Source organism: Hemicordylus capensis, chromosome 3 (assembly GCF_027244095.1).
Source record: "Hemicordylus capensis ecotype Gifberg chromosome 3, rHemCap1.1.pri, whole genome shotgun sequence".
Lineage (NCBI taxonomy): Eukaryota > Metazoa > Chordata > Lepidosauria > Squamata > Cordylidae > Hemicordylus > Hemicordylus capensis.
This window is the reverse complement of record NC_069659.1, coordinates 227285907-227298300: the sequence shown is the minus strand read 5'-3', so window position 1 is coordinate 227298300 and position 12394 is coordinate 227285907. Positions and strand designations below refer to the sequence as shown.

The 12394-nt window shown below is 40.1% G+C and overlaps 1 protein-coding gene across 1 annotated transcript in view; it reads right to left on the bottom strand.

Moving 5' to 3' along the window:
* The window catches only part of REEP3 (receptor accessory protein 3), a 73855-nt gene that overhangs the window by 19635 nt on the left and 41826 nt on the right, over positions 1-12394 (bottom strand). Inside the window, exons 3-5 of the mRNA XM_053311015.1 lie at positions 6804-6880; positions 3743-3863; positions 3416-3529 (exon numbers count right to left, since the gene is read on the bottom strand). Of these exons, the coding sequence (XP_053166990.1) occupies positions 3416-3529; positions 3743-3863; positions 6804-6880 (312 nt within the window). The remainder of the gene's footprint in view (positions 1-3415; positions 3530-3742; positions 3864-6803; positions 6881-12394) is intronic.

The following is a 12394-nucleotide window of genomic DNA, read 5'->3' as shown; positions in this document are numbered from 1 at the left end:
CTCCTCCTTAGGGATGCGCCCGGTGTGGGGAGGGTCACCGGGCCTCAGCAAGGGAGGCAGGAGCACCTTGGACATACGCATCCCATGAGGAGGCAGTGGCTGGAGGGCAGTTAAGGCAGGAGAGCAGCGTCCTGAGAGGCAGCCAGCGAGGAGAGGCGGAGGGCAAGCTGTGGCAAGGGCAGAGCTGCAGTAGTGAGGAATGGGCAGAGGAATGGGAAATGGTTCCCACATTTGCAAGAGCCTCCCTGGAAAGCCAGAATCATAGCCCCGCTGCTTCCACCTGAACACCATTTCCATGTCCCACAGCCTCCACCAACTGGATTTCCTCCCAAGGAAGCCAAGTGCATGAGGGATCGCAGACTTGCAGCCTCGTCCTATACATGCGACCTTGCTCTCTTGTAAGAAGAATGCCGGATTGCAGCCTCGACTCCTTTCTGGGAACCTTTGCTCTGTTGCCCCAGCAGCAGCTTCAAGGCGCATGATGGAGACTGACGAGGAAACACACCTCCAGCCCCACGAGGACAGGGGAACCCAGAGTGGAAAGGAATCCTGAAATCAGCAGCCCCCACTTTATGGTACTTTTTGATTTCATCCCTTGAGATAATTATGGTAGGAGAATGAATTAAAAGCTGCCTGAAAACATGCTTAAGTTTCAAATCAATGTGTAGTACTCTGAATTTACATACAATCCAAGATGCACTGTGGCCAGAATAAGCTAAGATCTTGCTTTTAAAACCAATGTTTTAAAAGCACTATTTGCATACTAATAATTTAACAGAGTAGCTTTAGATGTCACTGTCTTACAAAACTTTCAGAATAGATGTTTCTGCTCCATAAAACATACTCCCAACTGTAACTAACACTTTCCCCTTACTGTAACTGATGTTGCCCACTTCCTGGTATCTGCCTTCAAAGTGGTCGTGTTACCCCTGCTAACTGGGCAAAGAGGCACCTTTTACTGTGATGATTCTCTTTATTTAGCAGGAGGAGAGTAACTGGCCCTATCCACCCCCAGCACAGTACCTCCAGTGACTGTTGCTGGTGTCTATCTTATGTTTCTTTTTAGAATGTGAGCCCTTTGGGGACAGGGATCCATCTTATTTGTTTGTTATTTCTCTGTGTAAACCGCCCTGAGCCAGGGCGGTTTAGAAATCAAATGAAGAAGAAGAAGAAGAAGAAGAAGAAGAACTTGAAATAATAATAATAATAATAATAATAATAATAATAATAATAATAATAATAATAATAATAATAATAATAATGGTGCATATTATAATGGTACGCACACAAGTTTGTTGATGGCTGCTCAGTTAACTTTAGATCCTGATCAAGTTGAATCAGGAAGGCCCCACTCTGAATGCATGTCTGCACACACTGCCTTGATTCTGCAGCTCAGAACAGAATTTATTCCGCACAAAGATGAAAAAAATTAGAGGGAACCCTTGTGGGAGTGTGGCTAGGTTGTTCCCTCCAGTACACCCAAGAGGAATCAATAGGGTGCCAGAGCTCCCTAACTTACTGCTCCTCACTGGGCTTTGGCTCAGAGCAACTTCTCTCTCATGGCACCAGCTGAGCTCTTAATTCTGCAGGAGGTTGTTCCTGGGAGCTCACTGAGCTGGCCTCAGCCAGCCATGGGTCTTTTGTGGGGAGAACAAGGGGCTGGTGGGAAGCACCATCACTGGAAGGTTCTCAGCATTCCCTCCTCTCCTTCTGAAGAGGTTTTTCAGGCACTAGAGGGCAAATTGGCCACTGCCTACCTATGCTGGCTCCCTCCCAAACTGGTTGCCTGCAGTCCACCAGAACCACAGAGTACTCTGGTAGGGAGGGAGAAGGGAAAGGAGTTGGAGCTCATTAATTATTTTGTTATTAGTGAAAATAACTGGTTTGATCTGAGCCATAGCTTCTTCCCATTAGCTGAAATAAGGGACAAATGGCATTGCATAAGGGACAGACGATTTTGGGCTGAAATAAGAGATGGCCCTGCTAATAAGGGACTGTTAGTAACCCAATCATTATTTTTTTTTGCCACCTCCGAAGAGAACACTCAGCAATAGAAGAGGAGGAGGATTGTCATTAGCATCTGACCGCAGGATAAACAAAGCAATAAAAAAGGGCAACAATGCAAAACCAGCTGCACTGATTGTGCCTAGTGGTGGCTCTCTGAAAATTGCAGTTAATCCCATGCCATGTAGAGCCCAATGATGGCTGAGATGGGTGACCTCCTTCCCTCCATGTGCATAAGCTCGCTTCCATTTATTGTGCCTGTGTATAGCACAGAGGGAAGCGCAGTCAGCTAACCAGCATTGAAAAGGAAGTGGTGGCGACTGGCGCTACTAGGAAGCAAGGACAGAACTGTACTTGCAACCTTAAACAAGGAGGAAGGGGCCAACGAGAATCAGGTCCCTGAGCAATTCAATAGGGGCCCATGCCCCACAGGCTATCCCCTAACACCATCCCTGTCAACCACCTTTTTTGTTGTTGATACAATTAGAAAAACCCAACACCCTAAACCACTCATCCACAGAGAAAAATGATGAATATCAATTAACAGTTAGGACTCTGAAATGGTTTTCAAAGTAATGCTGTAAGCATTAGGGGAGGGGAAGGGATACTTCTACTGCTAGGACCAGTGTTCTAGAAATATATCTATGACGGGAAAAAGAAAAGTAACTCTCCTCCATGGATTCCCATTATATCCAGTCTGGATGCCAGAGCAAGGGGACCCCACTCAAGCCTGCCCTCCACTAGTATATGGAAAATGTACTGCAGGTAACACTCAAGTTGTTCTGCTTATCTTTCTCAATCTATTCTTATGGAATATGTGCTCAAAGATGTACAGCTTGTTTTTCTACACTGCTATAGATGCAAACAACAACTTCCTTACTGCCCCATTAGCTACATGCCTGAATGGTGAGGGGTGAGCCGCTCATTACCTTTAGACAAATTACAGAAAACCAGAAGTGAGACAACCCAGCCAAATGAATGTTTTGTAGTATTATTCAGCTTCAAGCAAGGACAGAGATGGTTCATGTAGTAAATTAATATTTTATTCTAAAAAGTAAAGAGTTCAGTGGGGAATCATATTCATTTCCCATTCATATGTTCACAGCAGCACTATTTCATGCTTTATTTTCCATGAGCAATTACCTCAACTTGATTGAAGGAGAACAGCAGAAAGAGGCCAGAAATCCTATGGAGTGTGATTACCAGCAAGAAAAGGCAACAAGAAAAAGAAAGGGTCATCTTCATTATTAAACAAGTCATAAAACAGCCGTGTTTAAGAGAGCATATTTTTACAATATGCTGTTACAATGTTACCCAGTTTCTCTCATGCATTGTATGCACACAAACACAGACCTGTATATATATATACACATATACTTACAATGGATAGTTAATAAACAATATTATTTACCTTTACTGCTGCAGTGACTGCAGCAGTAGCAGCCAAATTTAAGCCTTGTTTTCCAAAGTTAACCATTGTTTCATAGCCACGTTCTTTGGCTTGAACAATATATTCATCAATCTCCTAAGAGGGAAAAGACACAAAACACAGTACAGACATTAATCTAATTTGACACCTACATTTCATAACATTCCCATTTCTTGGTGTTAAATACAAGATATTAATGAAAGTCAGTCAGTAAGTCACACTGCCACTACCTCAAACTGCATTTGCATTTAAATATTTTATACATTGGAATTAATTATGTTAAGATCATCAATGGAAGAAGAGTCTTACCCTTTCTTTTGAAGAAAGAAGAGGATGGAGAAATTTCCTATATATTAAACTTGCCCCTCTAGTATAGGGAGAGAGCAACCAGATAACAAAAGCAATTTTCAGTTCATAGTACAGTGGAAACCTGTAAAACATGAATAAAAGTCCAAAATGGGGTTATGTGCTTTCAGAAATGGCTATGTTCCCTCTAATTCAGTTAGCTTTAGATGAAGTTTCCCAGTACTATGCTTTAATAAGGTATTTTTAAGAATCAAAAGGATTTTGTCCCAAGTTTTTCTTTAAGTAGAAGGCACTACCACTTGCAAGGAGGGATAATTTTCAGTAATTCCCTCCTCTCAGTCCCCCTTCAAATCTGCTCCTGAGGGTCAGTGGGAGGGAGCCCCCTAGGGCACAGTGGTTCACCTAACAAGGACTGCGGAAGGAAGCAGATTCACTGAAATTGCACCCCCTCCACCACTGCTTGCACGAGGACTACCTTCTACTCTCCCAAAACCAAATTAAGGTATAATCTCATGTTCGTGGAAAGAATGGAACAAGCTTTATACGTATTTCAGATTTTTAAAAGTGTTAAAAATTAAGAGTATTTTAAAAGTGAAGTTATAAAAGTTGCTGTTCAATCATAGCCTGGAGAGAGAAAATGTCTGCTCTCTGTGCTGATGAACTATTATTATTATTATTATTATTATTATTATTATTATTATTATTATTTATTCGATTTCTAGACCGCCCTTCCAAAAATGGCTCAGGGCGGTTTACACAGAGAAATAATAAATAAATAAATAAACAAGATGGATCCCTGTCCCCAAAGGGCTCACAATCTATTACAAGCATCAGAAGAGGGGGCAAAGCTTTGACCCCAAATTGTCAAGGCAACCCTACTTAAAAGCCCAAATTTTAACTGATTATGTCTATCTCACCAAAAGAACCATCTGTCAATGACTAATATTTTCAGCACACCTCATTCTGCTTTCTCTTATCCGAATGAGGTACATTTCAACCATTTTATTAAAGACCAATATTTCATTTTCCACAATAAAACTGATGCAATTTCATCCTTTTGCCAGAACAATGCAATGAAGATTCTAATTGCCATTAACAGGTTGTATATCACCTCAGTTATGTGGTTTGGGGGCCATCAAGGACATGTTTTCCAGGAATGCAGTAGGGCTGTGTGAAACTTCAGAGATTTATTCAGCTTGAGCCTGAAGCAAAGGTGCCTTTGGCTGGGGTCGAAGCAAAGCAAATCAGATCGATCCCTATGACCTACCAAAGCTTCACTTCTCCCCACTCACCAGTAAAAGCACTACTTATAGAATCTGGCAAGGGGCAGGTGACAGGCAGAGGAGAGGGATGGCAAAACCAAAAAACCCCACCACCACCCCACTTACACAAGAGGAACATCTTCCATTTGCCAAGTACTACTTGAGATGCTGCCCAATGCCTTTATTGAAAAAATTGGGAGAGATTTCTTCTCCACAATGATCTACTAATTCCTCATATGGAAGCACTGCATTGTCCTAGCCAGAGTAAAGAGGAGTTAAAATATTAATTATTTTGTTGCTCCGAAATCAATCAACTTATTTTACTTTGCTGACATACCCATTCAAGTATCAACTGAATGTTCTGCATGTTCAAGTTTGGGAAGGAAAGTCTGCCTTTTCTCTTGCCCCTCATCTGAGTTTTAATATTAATTCTTTATGTCTTTCCCAGTAATATTTTCTATCAGTTTCTGCTGCTTGTTCAGCTGTCTGTCTAACTAGTGAAAATCAAACACATTTTAAAAGAGATACTTCCTGTTCTCTCAACTACGAAATATAATCCTTCCAGTTTTGTGATCTGAAATCCTACTGGATTCTATTTTGCAGACTGGAATCTTACTGGATTCTATAAAATGATGGGATTATAATTAGTCTCTGTAAGTGATCCATTCTAGCATAATGCCCAGATATCTCACAGGTTCCGTCTGAGTATCCAATGACTTTTGAATATCCTCCTTTTATTGTGCAGCAACAGGCAATTAAATACATTTGGGTTTTATTTTATTGATCTTATATTGATCTGAAACAGCTCCTCGTTTCTTAATAGCATAGAAGTTTTCAAAGACTGGACTGGATCAGTTTGGCTCAACACAGTGTCATTGGCATATACTGTCCTTTTCATCTCCCATCTTTACACCTCTTATTTGTGTGCTATTTTTATAGATTTTGGGAAAGCAAACATTTGCACTATTTTCTAGACCAAGGATTCCCAATCTTTTTTTTTTTTTAGTGTATCCAATCTATTATAAATCTTCAACTCAGATTTCCCATAAATTTGTTTAGAGTGTTTACACATTCATGCAGGTATGCATGCATGCGTGCACAAACACATACTCACAGCTTTAAATGTTATGGTTATGGGATGGGATATTTTAATCACTGGCTTACATCCAGATTAAGTTGCCCCATTAATTTCAGTAAGTTTGCTGATGAGTAACTTATTTTGGATATCACGTGACTGGGGTAGCCCATCCCATAACTGTAACATTTAAGAGAGAGTGTGAGTATGTGCACACAAACACATGTGCACACTCACAGAAACATAATTTTAAGTGTTAAAATTAGGCAGACAGGCTATTCCAGTCACTGGCTCATATCCACACTAGGGTATTCATGATCCGTCTTATTGAAATTAATGGGATATTTACTTGTCCCATTAATTTCAAAAGGAGTACTCCGTGCTAATTTTCTGAAGCCTGTCAGTCATGCTGAGGGGAGGGATATGTGAGCTTCAGCATATTGTCATCCAATCAAGAGCAAGAGGAGGCCTTCACCCTCCTCCCTCCCTCCCTTTCTGCAGCAGTCACATTGGCTTCAAATCAGCAATCCTCAGACAGGGGACAAGCAACAAGCTGCAACATGGGGAGACAAGAGGGCTCCAAGTACTCCCTAGGAGCCCTTCAATTACCCCTGCGGTACTAGTACCCACTGTTGGGACCCCTGTTCTAAACAGCTCACTTTGCTCAGTTATCTATTCTGTACAAAACATATCAAACACAGATATAACATTATGCTATGAATCTTACCAAGAGATCATAAGGTCTGCTATTGTTTCGGTAACAGTATAAAGGGCGAACACAATCCAGTACATCATCCATCTTACCTGAGAATGAAAGTTGCAAGTGTTAGAGACCATTCAAACTCAAATAAGGCAATGAAAAAACCCCACAGGGCTGTATCCCAAGAGTGTTAGCCATTTTTATTAAGCGCCACTGAAATGGGGGGGAAAGGGACAGGTTAATCATTGTCTCATTATTTTCAAATAGGAGTTAATCCTAACTTTCTTTGAATACAACTCATAGTTGGTTATATGCATACTTTTACACAAATCAAACTGCATTCTTGTTGTTGGAATTCATGCACTTTAGAAAGATTAGAACCATAAGTAGCATACAATAGAAGAGATTTAGAAATTTTCTAATACACAGCTCTTTTGTTCTAGCTTGCATGAAACCAGCTCTGACCGTCTGACCAGCTTCTGCTGGTAAAAGAACCATCTGCATATTCAAGGAAGCTTTTCTAACACTGCTGTCAATTAAAGGCACTAAGCAGAAAATCTCACCCATTCTATCTCTTTTCTTAAAATGGACAATGTTTGGAAAGAACCCAATACACAAAGTTGAAATAAATCATTTAATAATTCTCTTCTAAAAAGATACTAGTTAAAAGAGTAGCAAAAATGGCATAGTTTTAGCAGCTATAGTACATGACACAACCTTTCTGTCTCCAAAAATCTCTCTCCTCTTTATCCCTCAAGAGAATCCTGAGACTTCTAATTTGGCGAGAGTGCTGAGAATTCTGCTAGATTAGTTTTTAACATTTGTATGCTATTTTTCCCCACACACAAAAATATACACCCAAAGCTGCTTACAGTGCACAAAGCAGCTACACCACTACAAATCAAAGAGATTTCTAGTCTATCATAAAACTAATCTCCAGGGTTCTCTGAGGAGAGAAAGTAACTGTTGAACCAGTAAGTCTGAAGTATAGAAATGCTATGTCTGGCTGTATCACCACATAAAAAGCCCCTGCATACAGAAAGCTATCATGTCAAGGCAACTGCTCTGTCAAAAATGTTATCTCCAACATCCCAGCTGTCCACATACAGGAAACACACCCCTCCCCTTTCTTTCTTTCTTTTTTTTTTTTAATGTGGAGGGGCTTTCAGACACATGAACCTTCATCTGCAGGATGGAGCGGAATAGTCCAATGAAGACTGTACTATTTCCTGTCGCTCCACATATGAATTGGCTACAAATAGGAATGAAAAAGCAAACAGAGATCACATCCTCAGCATCATCATTATTACAAGCTACTGAAATATGAACAGGACACTATTTTGGTAAGAAACAGAACACTGCACTAGTGCTTTAAAATAACTATGCAGCCGATCCCCACAGCCCAAATACTGGAATTTAAATAAGCAGTAGAAACAACTTCCTACTGTTTAGCAGGAGCAATATATGTAGGGGAGAAGTGTGTAACTGGTCCATTTCAAAGCTGCTCTTATTTAATAATGCCAGGGCGGAAGGCAAGCTGGCAGGAAAGCAAGCAAGCAGGAAAAACGTAGTTCAGTCTCTGCCAGAGCAGACTGATGAACCAGGCACATTTACACAATCAGGTAGAAACCTATTCGTTTTGTCAGTCACAAGACCCTTGCTAAACCGAGAACTCTTATACCATCTTCTGATAATGTGCTGCAATGGGGCTGAAATGCAGCAGAAGGGATCCCTACAGTTTCTTCCTTTAGCCAATCACCACAAAGGTGCTGAAATTATGACTGGATCCCCACTACCAGTCTGCAGCGTTACCATCTTAACAACTGTCTAATTAAAACTGCTGTCACCCCTTTTGGCAAAACATCCACTTTGCTGCCACAGTCTGCTCACTTTGAGCAACACATAGAGCACCAGAGGAACACATAGAGGAACACAGACTGGATGAAGTGCCATGATGAGCATCCCTGAACGTACTTTTTAAAAAGAGAAGGCACCAATTCTAAAACATGTGTCTGGTGGGCAAGAAAAATGTCTCCTGCTTGTAGCCACTATGTGAGTAATCATCTATGGCATCTGCCACATGAAAAATGAACTGCAGTATTAAATCCAAGGATTTGCTCCTGTAAGATATTTAATCTGTCTAGTCTACAATTCCTACAAACGTTGATGTCAGATTGCATACTTTAGAGCAGAGGCCACAAGGGAGCTATTCTTATCCACACTACACAGACCACCCCTAAAAGAGTCAGGTGCTACTTTCCCTTAAACAAAAAACCTCTAAGAAGCTTTTCAAATATTGGATAACTTTAGATTCCACCCGCCCCCCTTTTAAGAACTCCCAACACAATTTGTGAACACATTATACACAGTTATTCTGTTTTCAAATACAGAATCTAGAAATGCTTAGAGCCTAAACACATTTCCCACCATTTTGTTAAACAGACACTTCTAATAGTATACTGTATTGTAAATACTTATATACCGCTTTTTAAAAAGAAAATGCCAAAGTTTTTACCTAATAACAGACTACATGAAAATGTCAACATGATAAAGAAAATCACACACAAACAGTATAGCTACAACTGGTTTTTAGAATATGTATATATATATATATATATATATATATTTAAAAAAATGTTTGTAAAGCAAAACTTAAAGTTGTAAATTGTACGGCACTCAACAAAGAGTGCCGTAGCACCTTGAAGGTAGACTACCCTATTGTAGCAGGCTAGTTTTATTCACTGAGGTAATGTTTTAATTGATGAGACTACAAGTTAAGGCACATGTATTTTTTGAAAGTATTTTATACAAAAAAGGCAGCAATGACTTTTCCTTCCAACTGTGACTGACAAGGGAAAGCTGCATCTTGCACTTCTTTAAGTATCTTTTAAAAGCACCCATACTGAAAAATTAGCAATCTGCAAACTTTAGTTGCTTATTGATTGGTGAATAGGCAAATTTAAAAATTCTTTACAATGTTGACAGCCTATTAATCTTTTTTTTAATTGCAGCATTTCAACTTGTAGCTGCAAATTATGTCTTAAAACATCCTTGCTCACTCACTACTACTTGAAATTCATCAGATTTAGACAGACTTCTTCACATTTCAGATTGAACAGAAAGCTAGTCATGTGATGATATCCTAAGCTTAACTCTCAAAGGAATTACAGGGTATTTTAAGCCTGAGCGAACAGAGTTAAATTAGTGTACACCCCAGCTAAAGTTACTACACTGACTGGTTGTCTTATCTGAAAAACTGACCTTCATGTGAACTTTCACAGACTGAGCACAAGACTTTAATGCCAAGGAGGCCAAGAGGAGGGGGAGGGAGAGGAAATATATCTTTACTTTAACACACAGAGCAGTGCACCTTTCTGGCACATATACATGCTCACTACGCTACGGGGCAGTGTTTAGTAGGATACACATTTTAAATTAAAAATAAAATGTTCTTTACATGCTGAAGTAATTGCACTTTTAAAACTGAGGGGGCACAAACAACATTTGTCCATTTGGAGCAACAGAAATTCTTATGTGAAACATAAAAAAGGTCCATACCAACACAGGAAGCTGCCTTATATACTATCAGACCATGGGTCAATTTAGCTTAGGACTGTCCACACTCCTCAAGGTTTCAGATGGAGGCCTTCCCCATATCTCTTTGGAGAGGTCTGGAATTGAACTTGGGACATTCTGCATGCAAAGCTTGTGCTCTGTCACTGAGCTATGGTCCATCCTTGCCCCTCATCTCAACTTAAAATGTTATTTTATAAGGAATCAAATCCCATTATTACACACGTATTTGTGGCATAAGTGAGCCAGCTCTTTTTCTGGAAGTTATCTTGAAGAACACCACCTTTGCTACATGTGTATGATTACTGAACTTAAAAAAACAAAACAGGAGAGTTTAATTATTCAGGACCCTTACACTTTAAGCTTGAACAGCTGTGTTCTTGCCACCTTCTCAGTGCTTAGCTTTATGGAGCTCATTCTACAAATCTAGTAAATAGGAATGTTCATATTCCATACGCTGGAAAGAAGTTTTCTATCTTTATTTGTGCACAATTTCCCCTGAGGAAGTGGTTTCTACCTTGAAATGTGCCAGAACATTTCTGAACAATAAGCTATTGTTGCACCATTCCTCCTTTCTTCCTCTCCTATATAAATTACAACTATTGGGTAATTAAATGTATAGGAACTAAACAGCACAGCTCTATAAGAACTCATGTGCAATAATGGTTAGATTGCAACACCTACCTGACTTCTATATGCAACGAGCATTATGCTCTAATATGGGTACACCCATGTAGACCTCCCCCTAAAAATTAGAAGTAATGATTATGCAGGTTGAGCTAACACGTGAAGGCCCCTATTTGAACACAAAAACATATAGTCTTCGGGCAGGCAAAAGGGAATCTCAATCCCACACATGTGTATGTCATACAGAGCCATGTGTGCATAAGTTCAGTCCATCTTTTCCTCTTCTGGAAGTTTACTATTAATAGAAGTGTACCGTTGGTGAACAGGAGGAATTACAAACAGGCAGAAACAGGTACAAGTGTATGCAGCATATGAAGTCAAGGTATTGTACCCAGCAGGGGTGTAGCTATAATTGAGCTAAAGGGTTCAAAGAACACGGGACCCCAGCTCCTGAGGGCCCTCCAGCTCCACCTCTCTCTATTTTCTTCATTATCTCCCTCACTGTGGAGGGCCACCAGAGAGAGGAATGAACATAGGCCCCATCTCCCCTAGCTACACCCCTGGTACACAGCATACAATTTTATTTATTTATTTATCTATCTAACATATTTTTATACTGCCCCAAACTTAAGTCTCTGGGCGGTTTATAGCAAAAAAATTAGACAAAGAAATCAGATTTATTCTTTCTAGGTTTTGGCAAGTCAGATCAGTGCTAACAAGGTTTATTTATGAATCGGTACTAACTTTACCAAATAGCTTTATAGATTCTAACTTTTTAAAATTTTAAGTTTTAATAATTTAATTTGCATTTTACTGTAAAATGCCCAGGGACACAAGTTTTGTGCGATATATAAATATGTCAATACATAAATATGCAGTGATCAGATTGAATTTTTATATTTCACTTTATGATTGTATATTCAAAAGTTAAGGAGAGGAGAGCTGGTCTTGTGGTAGCAAGCATGACTTGTCCCCTTAGCTAAGCAGGGTCTGCCCTGGTTGCATATGAATGGGAGACTTGATGTGTGAGCACTGCAAGATATTCCCTCTGGGTGGGGAACCTTGGCACTCCAGCTGTTTTTGGACTACAACTCCCATAATCCCCAGCCACAGAGGCCAATAGCTAGGGATTATGGGAATTGTAGGCCAACATCTGCATGAGTGCCAAGGTTCTCCATCCCTGCCTCAGGGGATGAAGCTGCTCTGGGAAGAGCATAAAGTTTCAAGTTCCCTCCCTGGCTTCTCCAAGATAGGGCTGAGAGAGATTCCTGCCTGCAACCTTGGAAAAGCCGCTGCCAGTCTGTGAAGACAATACTGAGCTAGATGGACCAATGGTCTGACTCAGTATTTGGCAGTTTCCTATGTTCCTAAATCAGTTGTGTTATATTAAGATGAAATGTTCTTTTAATGTTATTTAC